Source organism: Amphiura filiformis, chromosome 13 (genome assembly GCF_039555335.1).
Source record: "Amphiura filiformis chromosome 13, Afil_fr2py, whole genome shotgun sequence".
Classification (NCBI taxonomy): Eukaryota; Metazoa; Echinodermata; class Ophiuroidea; order Amphilepidida; family Amphiuridae; genus Amphiura; species Amphiura filiformis.
Genome location: NC_092640.1, coordinates 22,451,631 through 22,469,455, shown reverse-complemented (window position 1 = coordinate 22,469,455; position 17,825 = coordinate 22,451,631). Strand labels below are relative to the sequence as shown.

General features: G+C 35.5%; 1 protein-coding gene across 1 annotated transcript; it reads left to right on the top strand.

Annotated features, from left to right (window-relative positions):
* The first annotated feature begins 3,767 nt into the window (after positions 1–3,767).
* On the top strand, positions 3,768–17,613 carry LOC140167493 (alkaline phosphatase-like). Its single transcript, XM_072190799.1, has 9 exons — positions 3,768–3,831; positions 6,160–6,383; positions 7,515–7,689; positions 8,640–8,818; positions 9,949–10,150; positions 10,967–11,107; positions 14,990–15,202; positions 16,700–16,837; positions 17,333–17,613. The coding sequence occupies exons 1-9, from the start codon at positions 3,768–3,770 to the stop codon at positions 17,611–17,613; spliced, it is 1,617 nt and encodes a 538-aa protein (XP_072046900.1).
* Positions 17,614–17,825: the final 212 nt, after the last annotated feature.

The following is a 17,825-nucleotide window of genomic DNA, read 5'->3' as shown; positions in this document are numbered from 1 at the left end:
TGATGTGCTCTCAGGTCCCACAAAAAAATCGTGAAAATGTCGCTCTTTATACATTTGTCAACTAACAGTAGGGCTGTAATTTATATTGAAGTGGCTGAAATATGTGATTCAAGAAAAATGGGTTCCCTCAAAATGAAATGTCCAGGTGATAGTATTGATGGTGATAAACAACATCAATAACAGAAACGAGGCATAGTTGCTGATCAATTATCTCCTACCTAGCAACACTGAGTTAAGGTTTGACACTATTTCAAACTATTGCGATTTGGTAGCTCACATCATATGGTAGTGAGCTTTGGAAAAATTGCATTGATATTACAGATAGACTTTCGCAGCTCCTCTGGTTCTCGAGTTATTTTGTAAAGAGTGATGAAACAACATCACTTTTGTAAAACTCATTTAACAACAATGAATCAAGCAAGGCTTCAAAGTATGAAGTTTTGCAAAACATGAAGGTGTTATTTTTCAATAATATATTATTGATTTAGATAATGCAAAACGATCTTTTTGGCAGCTTCGACAAACAATACTTAGTCAATCATTAACTTCATTAATTTCTTCCATTCTAAACTACAATGCAGCACATTATTGTTAATGTGTATTGTCCCATTGGAAAGGTCCAAAAATAAGTCTATTTGTAGTTTCCCAATTATCTCAGTGACGAGTGAACGGATTTTGATAATTTATACACCAATCGATAGAAAACACTTCATGGATTTTGAATCTGCAAGAAAGTTTTAATTTTACTGCTGATATTTTAAGTTATGCCCGCCCCCCCCCCCCCTATCCACAGGGCCTATTTTTATTGAGACACCCTGTATATGCAGTTTCATATCACCTGTGTCCCAACTTTGAGATATTGAGACTGAAAATCACACTGAAACTACAGAGTAATAGTATAATAGACAATGAAATGAGTTGGACCACTCAATGCTATTGTTATGAAAAACCCTGGACAATAACCATACTGTCAATACACAGAGTAACAATGGAAATGGCTAGAGTAATGCTGAAAATAGTTTTCATTGTGATTCTCACTGTCAAAATTTATTCCGTGTGTTTATTAGACTCCTCCGTAGTCCACTTGCCCATTTTGCATACTCTGGCTATTACATTTGAGCATAAAACTCTGATTTATATTGATTTGTGTGCAACTGATAGATTTTCACATCTGTATCTGATCTTTTCAGTCACCGCACTCCCTCTGTTTGTTAGCTTCCCAAGTGGATTTTCGTGGTTCGCTATCAATAAACTGGTAGATTCCAAAATCAGAATTGTTCAGTATTAAAGTGAGCCATTATAATTATGCAAGATAATGTTGCATTCAATTACTTTTATTGTCACTAATCATCTGATATTCTGAATTCTTTATGATCATTTTACTATTGAATACTTTAATTTTAATAAACATCAGTATAATTTTGAGTTCAACGAAATGGGTTCATCATGACTAATAATAACATATTTTTAATAAAATTCGACTATGGCATAGTCTATGTGTTTATCAATGATGACAATAATAACATCCCAGCAAACACAAAAACGTTTTTAAAACGTTTTAAATAAGTTATATTTTGGCTTTTGGTTTAGGTAAAAACGTTTTAATAACATTAAAATGTCGGGTTATATAAAGGTCATGAAAACGTTTTAAAACGTTTTATATGAAAACACACTACAACAATATTTCTAAAATGTTTTCAAAAATGTTATTGTATACTATTTTTGCAAACATTTTTGCCAAATATGTTGTCACCACTTAAATAACATTGTGTTAAAATATTTTCACCCAGCAAACACAGAAATGTTCTTAAAATGTTTTCTTTAAAACGTTTTAATAACATTTAAATGTCGGGTTATATAAAGGTCATAAAAACGCATTTAAAATGTTATTGCAAATATTTTTGGGAAACATTTTTCGCAAAATATTTTTTCAACCCAAAAATAACATTCTATTTAGAATGTTTTGTATCAGGTTTTCAAAAATGTTTTTGAAATGTTATTAAAACGTTTTAATACCCTTTATATAACCCGACATTTAAACGTTTTCTCTAAAACATTTTATGTTTGCTGGGCAGTAGATTATCAAAAAATGTTTTTCAATGTTATGAAAGCGTTTTATACCCTTTATATACCCTTTATATAACCCGACATTTAAACGTTTTCTGACAACATTTTATAACCTTTTGCGAATGATGTCGAAAACGTTTTGTGTTTGCTGTGATATGACCTGTGGAAGAGAAATTTATGGAGTCAATATTTATTTGTGAAGACGAACAAAAAATAACATCATTAAAGTTTAAAACGCGATGTTAGCAATCGGCCTATAGTTTCTCAAAGTATTAACACTGGGGTAATGATAGATTGTTTCATTTTGACCTTTATGTCTAACTATATAAGAACTGTATATCGTAGATGGGTCAAACTATACTTTTTCTGAATCCCAATAATGAAAGAAATACATTGGCACGAGTTTAGGACAGAATCGACAAATTCTGAAATTAGAGCCCTGCATATTAACGGCCATATGAAATATTTTTGGGGATAAAGTTTTCTCACCCGTCATAATAAATGGGCGTCTTAACGTCCAAACGACCCAAGCTAATCGTAGATCCATCCTTTGCGCTCATTGTAGTGATACATTTCTTATCACAGCACCTTACCCGGGGTAGGATATACATCAAAGATGTCAAAGGGGGGAAGAGGTCCACCATAGGTTTCTATAGTAAAATTCATGATTTTCATTTCCCTATGGAGATATTGACTTATTGTTAGTTTGTTCTGTTATATTTAGGAGAAAATTCGGGGAAATTTCGTATGTTCGTAGAATTTTTAGCCGAAAATCAATTTTACCTACACTTTTAAAAATAGCCCAAATTTCCTGATTTTGCAAGGAGGCGCTCAAATTATGACGCCACAGCAACATTATGTGGGGAATGTTTGTACTTCTTGTGGTATCACTGGATAGAGGAGACCTATAGTTATTATAGCCTATAGCTTTTAATTGAAAATGGGGGGATGCAACAACCCTCCTTCGTAGTCCGTGTTACAAAATATGCCTCAGTAGATGTAGGGTTACACGTACTTAACAACAAAACATTGATGTTCCAATTATTATAGTCTTAAGCTCAAACGTAAATTGACTCGTCTAAAGTAATATATGTAGGTAATTGAAGGTTCATAGCCCGGGTTCATAGGTCGAAAGATAATACGATATAAGCAATTGCAAAAAGATATGTATCAATTTAAAGACCAAGAGACGATAGTGATTGATAATGGCATTAACAGACTAGTTAAATATATATTATCCACGTGGGTACCGGTAATATTTGGCTACTCGTCTTAACCAGTTCACATGCCTGTCAACGATATCTGCATTGGTATTTAAAAGATATGAAAACAATGTTTTTATTGTGTAATCATGTTATAGTGTATTCGAGGAGGAACCGTTTGAGGAAACAAAAACTAGAAAGTCAGAAAATGTATTAAAAACATGGAATAAATTAGGACCACATTAATTGTTATATGTTATAAGTTGATACAGGTACGGTGTTATAAAAGTTATTATCACAGGTACTTAGTAATTAATCTCGGCCACGATCTTGATATCTATATAGGCTTATCAATTCAAGTATCGTTCACTCCCGTATAGTAATTAATTGCTATTAATGATTTGGATGAACGCTAATGGACAATATACCCGAGGAAACAGTTATAGCTTGATCTTGGAATAAATTTCATGACTTGATTGCAAAATTACTAATTTAAACATGAACGTGATTTTGTCGTTGGTGTTCGTGGCTGGATGCACATTAGTATCCATAGATGCACAGAGTAAGTACAGTATTTTACATGCATTTGATTTTCCAAATATATCAGGTCACCTTCCTTTAATTTCATTGGACCTTTAGATGAATAATAAGTAAAAAGTAGAAATATTAAGACATTCAACTACACTCCCAAGGACAGGGAGGTAAATAAGGATAATTTACTGGGTGGGCAATTTGATTTATTTTTGCCATCAAATCAGGGAAAATAATTTACTAGGTGGGCATCTGTAAATTATTGGCAACCACTAGGTGTGTGAATTTGCCAAAATGTTGACACGTTTTACAAAGTAATGTGAAAAGTGACCTTTAACGAACCACCTTCCCCTCCATGATTCTTTTTATTATATGTCCTCAAGAAAATGGATCTTTGTGATATAGCCCCCAAATTCGGAATAGGAAAAAGTTCTATTTTTGACGATTTATAACATTGTCCTGACTGTACCTAATCCTATAATGTTCGGACTCATTTATCATGATTTATCGCTGTTGATTTCTTGGCTTTCACATTCTGTATCAGTTATAAGCTCTGTAAATGTGTTAGAATTTTGATATTTTTTTATAGGGAGACATAAATTATCATGTCAATGTTCGGAGGTATTCGAAGGTAAAATACCATGGCGGTTAATACTGGTATTTACCATTTACCATCCAGTTAATTTTGAATGAATTGAAAGACCGGAAAATACTTGGCAGTGCATTTCAAACGTTAATATTAAATAGGCAATTTACTTTGATAGATAGTTAAAAACAATAAAATAAAGAAGTGGGGGAAGGGTTACAATGTTTTTATTTGGTAATTTTGCAAGTGACATTTGCTAAATGTGTTGAAACAATTTGATAAACAATTATGACATTTTGTTTGCTTTGAATTTAAAAACATGAACAAAATTGATTTTTATTTATTTATCTAAATATAATTATTTTTAAAACATAAAGTATTGCCTAACCAGTATTTAACCAGGTAAGCATATTTAACCATATTTTTAATGTTTACAAGTATTGACCGACATTATGATGTTGGTATTGCATGTTTTTTCTGCCCAAGCATAGACTAATAAACAGAGTCTATGGCCCAAGCCACAAATGAATTTACTAGCATTTGGCAGTAAATGGCCAACCCTGAAGTTTGTTGACCTTTTTCCCAACAATAATTTTGTATTTTATTTGGCCAAATCTCATATGAAAGTAAATATAGGCTAAAATGTTACACAAAATAATTGAGAACCAGGTAGAATCAGTTGAAAAGGTATAAAAGGTAACAAAAAACCAACAACCCCATAATTATTATAAAATGTATTCCAAGTTGTTAGGGAAACCCATACATTGTATTATGTAAAGATTAAAGCGACTGTTAAAGTAGGTGTACAAAACGTGAACCTTGACACCCGTTTGATTACTACAATAACAATCAATACCAAGATATGACGATAATGTGAGGATTATTATTGATTGCTCATCAAATTGTATGCTTATGTTTGTTATAATAATTTTGCCATGGAAGAGTCCACACTACGCCATGCATAAATTGATATCCCAATTTTGCTAAAATCAAACATTTATTTCAAAAATGAAGCACAAGTACTAGTTTACTGGATTGATTCGAACCCATTCATATTACTTCTAAACACATGAAACAAAGTAGCTACCCCCTTAGTGAATGACCATTATTCCACAACGGATTATAGTATGCCAAATTTGTAATAAGCATTGGAAGCAGAATTTATTTCTACTCATTATGATACCAATATGATTAGTAATCTTTGGTATAATGGTACACTTACATTTCGCTTGGAAGCGTAGCGTGAGTCGATTCGATTGGAGGCACAGAGGATGATTGTGGTTGCATCGGCCATTTTTCGACAATAGGACTTTTTGAACTTTTCATTTCGATTGCCCGGCACCAAATGTCCCCGAGCCACACCCATGCCTCCATGATGCTACACCATTGACTGGAATGTCCCATCTGGCAAGCAAGAACTCAGTTGATCTAGAGTGATCCAGAAGTCCTGGTTGGCATCGAGGTAATGGATAAAATATCCCGCCCCATTATACGTGGACATGTCTTTAAAACTTTTAACCCAGAATAGCCAGTATCGGGGTAATAAATTTTCTTTCCCATATCTTATTTTCACATAACACGGTCAGCAGGGCAGGGGAGAGCTCCAACCAAGACATGCGTAATAACCCTTGTCCTTCTACCCTGCTGACAGTGGTATTTGAAAATAAGATTGGGGATCGGAAAGAAAATTTATAGCCCCCGATACTGGCTATTCGGGGGTAAAAGTTTTTAAGGGCATGTCCACGTAATGGATCATATGTTTATGTTTCATAGGTAGAGATTACTGGAACGATCTTGCTTACAACAACTTACAGAAAGCCATAAACTTGCAGAATCTGAACCAGAATGTGGCCAAAAATGTGGTATTTTTCCTCGGTGATGGTATGACGGTGACGACACTGACGGCAGCAAGGATTCTGAAAGGTCAACAGGCTGGTAATACTGGGGAGGAGACGGTTCTTAGTTGGGAAACATTCTCCAGTGTTGGCCTGTCCAAGGTAAACAAACAAAAAAAGCAAGCAAATATAAGCAATAAATTACCTAATAAAGATTCTGTAAGCATGGTAAGGGCAACAGGCGGGCAATACTGGGGAGGAAACGGTTCTTATTTTGGAAACGCTCTCCAGTACGGGTCTGTCCATTAAGGTAAACAAATAAGCAAACAGTCACCCAACATTTAAGGGATATTTCAGAGACGACAAGCCATTACACCTCATTGTAGCTTCTCAAATTGTAGCCCATTCATATTTTCCATGATAATAACCTATGGCCTTATATAGCTGATGTTTTAATATCTTTTTTCGGTTTGTTGTAAGCGAAGTAAAAAAATAATCTGTACATATACCCACAAGAACACATTTGTATGCACCCAAATTGAAGTTATCATAAAATACAAGTTAGTCCCTTCGTGTTGCTCAAATTGAATGAATAATATAAATTGGATGCTGGGATAAGTTTTCAATAAAATTTTTATAAGTGGTTATCTTGGTGTTTGGTTAGATATTTGACATTAATTTGCTAGCATAATCATAACACTTGAATATCGAGCTAATCTCATAAGAGGGATACACACATGTTTTCATTTAAATGTTTTTCGACTTTTACCGTTTCCAGTATATCAAATATCTTATTTGGGTTCTGAGGCTACCTATAAAAAGATATCAATATAAGAGGTAGAACTTTTTTAATGACCTTCGTATTCGTATACCAGACCCGCTTTATATGGATATCGTTCTCCAGTATATTCGAACGAAGTAAAAATACAATTCAAAGGCAAAGACACTAACGAATATAAAGTTTGGAAGGTTATCCAAATCCAAAAAAAAAAAGGAACAAGAAGGCGGTAATGTCGTGAGATTTGCCTTTGCTAAAAGTATCCTTCATTATTCTTTTTTTTATAATTGATCAGTTCCTTATAAGCATCAACTTCTCTACACTTGGATCAAACTAATTGTTACTATAATTGAAGACCGAATTAAAAATACTAGTTTGCGTATGACGTCCTGTCAACCAGACCAAAAATGCTATACTGCGCAGGTCAGCAACCAATCACGTTGTGCGTTTGCCCTGACGTCAGACGCAAACTAATCTTTGTAATTCGGTCTTATTATACTTATCTTGCAATTCAGACATACAACACGGATCAACAAACGCCGGATTCAGCAGGCACCGCAACAGCATTTTTCTGCGGAGTGAAAACCAAAGCAGGAGCTGTTGGTGTTGATGATCAAGCCGAATATGGCAATTGTTCCTCCGCCGCCAATGCCGCTGTGGACTCCATAATGACTCAATCACAGCGAGCAGGTATTGAAACCATATCATTCCGGTGACAAAAATTAATTCAGATCACTTTCTTTATGCAAAACTTTGTTTAAAGCATCACTTTTGGAATATGTCAGGGGCGATGATATTGAAATGAAACAACTTATGTGAGTAGCCAAATATTTTTTCTATCACAGGTTTTTAAATTTTTCGAAATCATAGAAATATATGTGAAGTTATGTAACCAAATGTTTCATCTTTTTTTTTTCTTGGGGGGTATTTCTTTTGAATCCTGTCGTTATGAGATTGATAGACTGCCGAATATAGATTTGTATCTTTCTTAAAAATTACATGTTTGTTGAACTTTTGAAGAAGGGAGATTCTTGACCATTTTCCACGGGGTGAGGTAGAGGCACAGTCATTGCTTACCATCTCAAAACGGTGTCAGTTGTACCCTTAATTTCAAGATTCGTCATACTTTATCAGCTGACGTCAAACCGATTTGCGGTCGGAGGAGTGCGTAAGAAACTAAAAGGGAAACCGAGAATACTTTCTGTAGGTTTTCGGTATGTAACAAAGGATAGGGACAAAACTATTGATAACATTTTTCCACTAAGTGCTTATCTACGACAACACGAAACCAAAACTGAAATCAGGAACTTGAAAAGGCCTAGCGTCTCCAAAATTAATAAAAATTACTTCAGCTATTATGGGTAGTTCTACCGATCATGTCAATCATCTGAAAGACCACACTTCAAAACTTAGATCAGACCGTTCAAAATTAGTGTGTCCACAAGTATACAGGCCAATGCTAACTAGGCATTATCCTGCAATCCCATGGTAAAGCGGGTTTGCTTGCCTATCATCTCGAGATGTGTCCGTAATATTCAGATTGGACATATTAACCTATTCTTATTTAAAAATACTCACCCTCAGAATAACCTTACATATTACTTTAATACATAAAACATTTCTATTCCTTGCTTTTTCAGGTAAATCCGTTGGTTTTATTTCCACGGCACGAGTGACCCACGCTACGCCGGCGTGTCTCTATGCCCATTCCCCAAACAGAAACTGGGAGAACAACCGGGATATTCCCGTGGAGGAACGACCTGCTGGATGTATCGACATAGCCGCACAACTAGTGGAAGGAGATAATAAAGAAATACGTGTAAGAGATGAAGCCCATGTTGTCGGATAATTATTGTGTGTAGGTAGTAAACTGTGCTTCATTGAAGTAAGACATGCTTATTTTGCTCTGAGCTTATCTTGTTTGCTACTGAGTTCTATTTGAACTTGCCTTAATTTTTTTGACTTGAATTTGTTTTAAACTACACACAGCATGTAGTTTTCGTTGTTTGCTTTTATATTTTGTTGTCTGTCCCTGAAGAAGAGCAGTTTATCTGCTCGAAACGTCGGTTGTTTTTTGTCTGTTTGGTTTCGTTTGTCTGCTCCAGGTTATTTTGTACTGTTTTGCTGACACTTCTGTGGGCTCTGAAATTGGCAATTTTTGGCCATCGAACTTTGCCTGTTTTGGTACCTACATTGGTTGTTTGGTTTACCGAGTGTGCACAGTGATTTACATCATTGATCCTTGTTGTTTTGCAGGTTTAGCACTTTTGTGAGCCTTGGAACTGGTAATTTTGGCTATCGAACTTTGCCTACTTCCTATGCCTACGTTTGCTGGTTTTGCCCCCCCCCCCTGCATATTGTCTAGTCTGTATTTTACATGTTTCCCCACATCAAGCTGGTGTACCTTGCTCGTTTTCTTTTCTATTGTGTGTAGGTTTTATTCTTCAATTTGACATCCATTAGTAACATCATGGTCATTTCACGGATGCGTAGTTCACTATCTGACCAAAATAGACTTAATTGTGCATGTTTTTCTCGGGAGGCGACAGTTTTCAGTTGGGTAGTATTTGTGAAAAAAGCAAACTTTTAAGAAAGGGTATACGAGTAGACAATTGTCCTTTTCGGTAAATCCCATAAGCCTTTGCGGGTATACCTGAGATGTTGTCATTTGACGTCTCACCGATGCGCACATCGTTTATGGAACATCGTTACTACGCATTGCAAGTCGGTGTCAAATGACGACATATCAGGTGTACTCGCAAAGGCTTATGGGATTTACCGAAAAGGTCAATTGTTTTAGATGTTATGCTTTGATCAGGAAGTAGAGCATCATTGGTTTTCATCAAACTTTATTACGAACAAGAATAATATTTCGTAAAAATAATCTGCCCATCATGATCATCATAAGCCGGTGCAATGTACTTACTCCGTGGATAATTCATATTCCAGGTTATCATGGGCGGAGGCCGTCGTGAATTTATGGACACCAACACAGCAGACCCGGAATATCCTTTAGAGAGTGGTCAGAGAACTGATGGTCGGAATATCATCAATGAATGGATGGAAGGAAAGGAACCAGAACGGGCCAAGTATGTTTGGAATCTGGAAGACTTCAATGCAGTAGATCCAGAAGATACAGATTACTTAATGGGTAAGATTGTGCATTATTGAGAGGTAGTGAACCCCAGCAACAACGAAAAATAAACCACACCAAACATGTTTTTAAAATTGGCACATATGTTGTTAATTATGTTGTATTTCATTTTAATTAATTAATCAAATAATTAATTAAATTAGCTTATGGTTACACAGTAAAATTTTGTGTTTTCCATAAGCGTTACTATCTTACGCCAACAAACTAAGAAATATCGGCCAAATGCAATGTCATACTGGCGTATCACCTCGCTATATTCCATAGTGGCGTACGGTCACCTTAGGAGCAAGGAAATACGTCCCATCTTTGCATAGGGTGACTGCAACCCAATCCCATGCAAAAGTCAGAACATTTTTGTGGAGGGTGTCTGCCTTTCTTCTCATTCGTTAAAAACACTCACTTAGAGGCATACATAATGCTTGTAGACGGTATTTTAATATACATGTAGGGTTACAAATTCCACGTGCTTTTGATGCTTCTGAGCAGCACCGTTGAGCAACATTTGTTACATTATCTGGAAATGTTGCCTCTGTACCTAACTTATTTAATGCTAATATCATTTTGCTTCTTTATTGTATGTAGGGGTGTGTGTCTTTAACGGTCATGTTTGGATATTTTATTGTCAAGCTTATTAGGCCTATTTAAAATATTGTATTGTAGGTCACGTGACCCCTCCAACTTCCCAGTAACATCAGTTGGCACCGAAGGTCAATGGATGTCGGCCGCAGGCCACCACAGCTAAACAAGTAATTCGTGAGAAATTGGTTAAACTTTTCATTCATTCAAAATATTGTATTATTTTTTATTTTTAAGGTTTATTTGAAACAAGCCATATGCAATACGACAATTACCGTAAAGATGACACTGGTGGCGAACCTTCCATTGCTGAGATGACAGAAAAAGCTATTAAGATTCTGCAAAAAGATGAGGACGGCTTCTTTCTGATGGTGGAAGGTAAGTGCAGTTAAAAGGGATTATTGGTATTTATTAATTCTTTGCTTTGATTTCTTTTGATTTTGAAAACACTTAGGGCCTACTGAAGATGCTATGAAACTCTTAGAGTTGATAGCGGATACAGCAGTTCATTTGTGTAAGCTCACCATGCTCAAGGGTATCTCCAACTACACGCTCCAAAGACAGCTGCGTTTCCGTGTAAAAACTTGGGTCAAGTTGGCTGAAGTGATCAGCAGAAGAGAACAGATCACTTATTAGCATTCAAGTACCACGTGTCACCCCAAAAATAATCGAAGTAATTGTTAACAAATATCAATGTACCTAATAAACATCGTGCGAGCATTTGAATATGCCCAGTCATAGCATGGCAGGCGCAGTATTTTATTCTGTTGAACAGAGAGTAAAACTTGTTTAGTTTTATTTAATTGTCAATGTGTTTCTTTTGTGCAATAAGGTCAAACCACCTTATAAAGAAAAATTTGAAAACAAAGGTGTGCTTGTGTTGACGCTAGTCTTGGCACACTTATGTGGTCTTGCTTGTTAAGTTAAGTTGCTTTAAGACACACAGTTGAAACTTTGCAAACATTTACAGGAAAGATGAATACGATATCTGGAAAAATACAAAGTTTTGTCGCACCATCGAAAAATGCGGTTTATTTTGTACTTACTTTTTTGGGACACTCTGAATATTCTTACCACTCGCTTCTAAGATATCTGTCCATTTCAAATACACTCTGAATACTCTTTGATAAAATGGATATCGTTGCTTGAAAGAATGTCAATTTGAAATTATACACACCAGTGCTGTTGCTTTATTTTCTACTGAAAAGTCAAATAGATTTGACATTACAAACCAAAAGAAATGACCATTGTGGAATAGTGCAAGGCCTTTTATTGCCCCTTTAATGGATTTTTATATACGTGTTTTGATTGAATATGAGTAATGATTGAGCTATAAATCCCAAACCAATAGTGTGGATCGTTACATATCTTGCACAGTAAAGTACGTGAACTCTAGGTATAGTATTTGGCTAAAACTAATCTATAATTGTCAACTTTGTTGTTTATTCTACGCAATGATAATTATCCATTCGATGTCCTTTAGGTTAGCAACTATTTTAAACTGTTGCGATTTGGTAGCATCTTGCGAATGGTAGTGAGCTTTGGCAAAAATTGCATTAATCATTTCATAGCGATTGTGTAAAAGAATTCAAATATCACAGATGCACTTTTGGGTCCTGTGGTTCTTGAGTTATGTTGTAAAGAGGGTTGAAACAACAACACTTTTGTACATAACTCATTAACAACAATAAATCAAGCAAGTTTTTAAAGTATATGATTTGTAGAATGAACTTGAGCAAAACATCAAATCGTTATTTTTCAATAATATATTAATGTGGACAATGAAAATCGATCTGCTTCGACCAACAATAACCTCGACTACCCTTAAAGATTCAAGTTTAGTTTCAAATTTATCTGAATTCGAAGTAGTCCTTTGCAACCTTTGATGCGATTATATATAATAATATAAAAACAGGGAAAAATCTGTTCCAACTGAACAGCGGGGAACCAAAGGATGGATCCAAAAGGATACAGCAGTGTCACACTAGCAATGGATAAAATTAAAAACAGGGAAAATATGACACAACATCCAATGGGGGAGTAACATAAGACATATAAAGTTAATAAAAATTCCTTTAAAAGGGAAAGCCAGCCTCAATGTAGAAGAGGTCTTGTAATTAGTTTTGGTCAATGTGAAAGGCATTTTTAGGATCACGCTTACATCTACATGACAGTCCACCAAACCATCAACGATGAGAACATGCACACTGAAACAGCAGAAAACATTAATTCCTAATCTCATGTCAACTCTTTTAATTCATTACATGTACTCCAAATTGATCTGGTCTGTTTGTTTTGTTGTTGTTGTTGTCGTTGGTTTTTTTTGTCTTTTCAGCTTTTTACCCACGATATCTCAATTTCCAATTTTGTAATACCAGAACTTACGAACTCAATATCTTCGCTTAGGAATGTCCGATTTCACTGCTTTCGATATATACACTGCCGGTTTGAGTTAACTTACATGTACATTTTATTTTAAAATAACTTAATTAATTCGCAATGTATAGTTTAAGCCTACTATATTATAATAGATAGTGGCCAGCACATTTATAAAGGACTGGTTACTCACTACAATCTTCACTCTTAAACTGTGTTTTTCTGAATGTGCTGATCATGTTGATTGCTAGTCGGAAACTCCTGCGAAGCTATGGACATGGCATCTTACATACTCCATTCTATAACAGTCTGCCTAGTGCCTTGTGTGTTTTCTCTTCAATCATTTTGTTGAATGTAATTTTATGAATCAAATAGTTATATGTGTCATTTTATTTATAATAAAGAAGTTATTAAATTAATAAAGTAAGACAATTTATTTATCTATAAGTGCATGTCAAATGGGGTACATTGTTCAATACTATATGCATAAATTATGCCCATATTATAGCTAGGCCCTAAAAACTTTATTTTGCATCGGATTTTTCCTGTTGAAAAGACAAAACTGATGTTTATGATAGCAACCATTTCATCAATAACATTTTGAGTCATTTTATCCATAAAACGACACAGGATATGATAGATAACTACTTTCACATCAATATGGTCCATATGATCACAGATTGTTGAGAATCTGTGATATGATCCGGGGATATGATGAAGATTTTGATTCTATAGATCTGTTATCAACATGATATCACGCTGTTCAGTGGTCAAGGAGTAAGGACCCCCGGTCAAGGACACTGATATGACATCATAGGTGATGTCAGATTTTCTTCTGCTGACCATATGATGCTATATATATTAACTATTATTGTTACATTTAGGCCTTTAAACTTTTAAAGTCATAATTAATTAGTTCAAACATAACTTTGGTAATACTCACTCGTTTTCGTTCGTTGAAACGGCAAAACATACTTACTTTTCCTAACAAATCGAATTAAAATATTTTTAAAAAAATTTAACCAAAAAAAAAAAAAAAAAAAAATCATTCCAATACCACTAAAATATAATCTCTTGAGTAAACTGACCCCAAACCTGAAACAGGTACCAGCCCCGAATGGGCTGGCGAAAACCCGACGTTTCGAAAAGACAAGACTTTTCTTTCTCAAGGGATAAAATAAGAGACCTGCTCTCAGCGAAAAAAGAGTAGAGCAAAACCAAACCATGACCAGTCCCAGAACAACGCCAAATATGGATTAAAAGACCTTTGACCTTGGATGTACAACAGCATGTTATGATCTAATGGGAAACTGTGCACATCAACAAACACCATTTCTATCAAAAAGGCAACGGCCGATATAATTTGAAACCACATAAATTACTAGAGTTGGTTCTTCTCTTGGATTTGGACCAAGCTTTAGAATATCGACTGTTGCGTTTTGTAATAAAACAAACCAGAAATTTATCACCCATTGTAAAAGATATGGCACATGTACCGAATACATGTACATACATTGGCTGACCTTGTGGATTTCCTGGCCCAGCCATGCTAACCACATAAGGAGATTATACGATTAACCTAGTGCAGCTATTGTCATAGCAGGGTATTATTATGTAATACTCCTGATCCATATTTGGCGTTCTCTTGGACTGATGACCGTCCCGATTCGTCCCTTGTATCCCAATTGGCTTATAGTTAGAGCTCGGGAAGGGGTTCGCATTGGCAAAATGTATAGGGGATGTGCGGTAGACTCGTGTAGAAGTTATTCTAATATAATACATCTAAACAAGTAGTTTAGAAAAAGAAAAGGACAGACCAAACATTGACCGTCCCGATTCGTCCCGGTTGCACCCAGTATTAAAACGAAGTCAATTTTATTACAGGAGGACGCATTGATCACGCTCACCACGGAGGCAAGGCATCAGATGCTCTCCAGGATACTATAGCTATGGAAATTGCGGTAGCTAAGGCAATGGAATTAACAAACGAAGAAGATACATTGATAATAGTAACAGCTGATCATAGTCATACTATGATGTTCTCAGGCTATCCGGGAAGAGGCAACCCAATCTTAGGTAATATATTTAAAGGATATCGTATGTGGTCAGTGGTGTACTAAAGCCGCTTCAACCGGGCACGCGGGGGTGGAGGTGGGGGTGGGGGCTGGAGAAAAGGAGAATTTTTTCGCATCCGTCTACAACAGACCGATCATTTGTATTATACCGAATGTCTGTGACTTTTAGGCAGATAATCGCACAAGACACTTTATAGGCGGCAGATAGGAAAGTCTATAGTGATCTGCTATTATGTCAGTATGCGGGCAGCATGATGAGGCCCATTTACAAAAAAATGTGTAAAACTTACACTTTATATATATCATTCATGGTCCTTTTGAAACAAGAATGCAGAATCTTATTTGATCAGTTTATAATTTGTTTTCAGTACTTGTGTTTCCATTCACTTCGTGATTCATTCGACATTTTCCTAATGGTAATGAACCATTCCTCTCTTTATTGTAAACAAAATAAACATCGGGGTATCGCACGTACTTTTGATGCGATTTGTTAACTAAAAAGCGGCTTACATTTTGCATTACCCAACGGCACTGATTAGCGTTAGTGATTTAAGAAAGATAAAATAACGTTCCAAATGTAAGCGGGTTAGTGTAGCTAATTCTCTTTTGTAACAGTTTTAATTTACATTTTATTTTTACAACTTTTTAAAATGACAACGTAATACCGTCAAAAATCGATAAGAAGCATATTAACAAGTTGGTCTGACAAGAACGAAGTTTTTAGAGTAGTTTGTTAATTTTGTACTTTTTGTTTCTGTTAATTTATAAATGAAAAGAAAAACATGACAAAAAAGTTGAACAAAGTACCCTAAAAGTTCATTCTTGTCAGAGCAACTCGTTAACAGCCATATATGCTTATTGTCGAATTGTTACGGTATGTGTAGAAGTCAATCTTGTGATAGCGCACCACAATATAAATTGTGCAAAACCCTACGAAGCACACCTAATTTGATTAACCTAAATGCAATATTGTTGCAAGAATGACTTGGTGTCTGTTGATGGCTATCTGAAATTCTAACACAGAGTAAATTTCACTAATGTAAACATTTCGGTAATTCAATTTGTTTCATTTCAAATGAATGATGTGACTACAGAGAGCCCGTAGTTTTTAAGATCAGCTCTATCACTAGTCTCCAATGCATTATGGTACTGCGAGGAATCGATCTACCGAAATAGGCCTATGCTGTTTATCGGGTGTTTAAGTGTCATGATTGTAGTTGCGCTGCTGCCAATTGGACGTATAGCAGCGCCATTGGCAGTAGCTTCCCATTTTACACCTTGGTGGAGTGGGTCAAGTGAGATATAGTGTCTTGCTTAAAGATACAATGCGTTGGTGCTGACCTTTTCGAACCCGCATTCTTGATCATGAGTTGAATGAACTTTCATAAAAATTGTGATATATAATGGGCAGGGAGTTTTGTGTATGACAAACAATTACGACTTCTGTACTTTACGAAAAGAATAGATGATAGCCGCATAGAGATTCATTTATGTGTTGTTTGTGTGTTTGTAATTCTAGGCTTAGTAGATGATGCGGAAGGTTCCGACGATCTACCCTACACGACACTGTCGTATGCAAACGGTCCCGGTGGAAGCATTGTCGCCGATAGCTTTCATGATACTGGCAACCGGCCAAATCTCACACAAACGGATACAGGTAACTGTACTACTAGAAGCTACTAGAAAGCCGCAGCAATGTTTCAGATAGGCATCTTTATTTTTTAAAAGACCATTATAACCAGTGATATACAATACAGAAAAAACATTTGTATAGCCCCTCTCGAAAACTAGTGCATTGCATGTGCACTTGCTGAATTATCAATCTGAGCAAATTTTATTACAAACTGCAAATGATAATGATGATAATAATAATAATGATAATAATAATAATAATAATAATAATAATAATAATAATAATAATAATATTATTAAAAATAATAATAAAACACTTTAAAAAGGTACTGCTTTAATATTGTAGCTGAGCAATGTAATGTTTGATTCACAATTTATGCGTTCTTGACTGATCAAGATCAAGGTCAAGACCCGATATTTTATTCACATATTCCTCAAGACAAGGATACAATATTTATAAAATTCGACTTTATTTCCTTGGATAAATGTTGCTGACTACCATTATATGCTATTTTTCCAGAACGTGCTGGCTTTGTACAAGATGCACTTGTGCCCCTCTCATCAGAGACACACGGTGGAGAGGACGTCGCTATCTTCGCCAATGGACCTATGGCGCATCTTTTTTACGGAACACACGAACAGAATTATATCGCCCATGTAGTCCAATATGCAGCTTGCATTGGAGATTACGCAGAGGAGTGTAAAAGTGACGATAGGGGCGCTGCCACGCTCGTGTCTAGCTTGGCCGTATGGACATTACTAATTTTGGCTTTCATTACTACAACATTTAACTCAGAATAGGGCTTTAATTGTGAAAGCAGGGTTACAAATAATCATACAGTACTGTTATAAGTTATAATATTTTTGTGTGAAAAACGTTGTCAAGGTTTTGATATTTTTTACCCAAAAGATTAGGTTACATGTGCCTTTTTATAATGTGTAATACTTCACCACTCTCTCCAATCAAATCGTTGGTTAGATAAAATTGTCTTGTAGCATACCCATAGAATGGC

Coding starts and splice junctions, on each gene's coding strand:
- LOC140167493 (XM_072190799.1), top strand. CDS start 3,768: ATGAACGTGATTTTGTCGTTGGTGTTCGTGGCTGGATGCACATTAGTA. Junction 11,108..14,989: donor CTTCTTTCTGATGGTGGAAG/GTAAGTGCAGTT, acceptor ATTTTATTACAG/GAGGACGCATTGATCACGCT. Junction 16,838..17,332: donor TCTCACACAAACGGATACAG/GTAACTGTACTA, acceptor CTATTTTTCCAG/AACGTGCTGGCTTTGTACAA.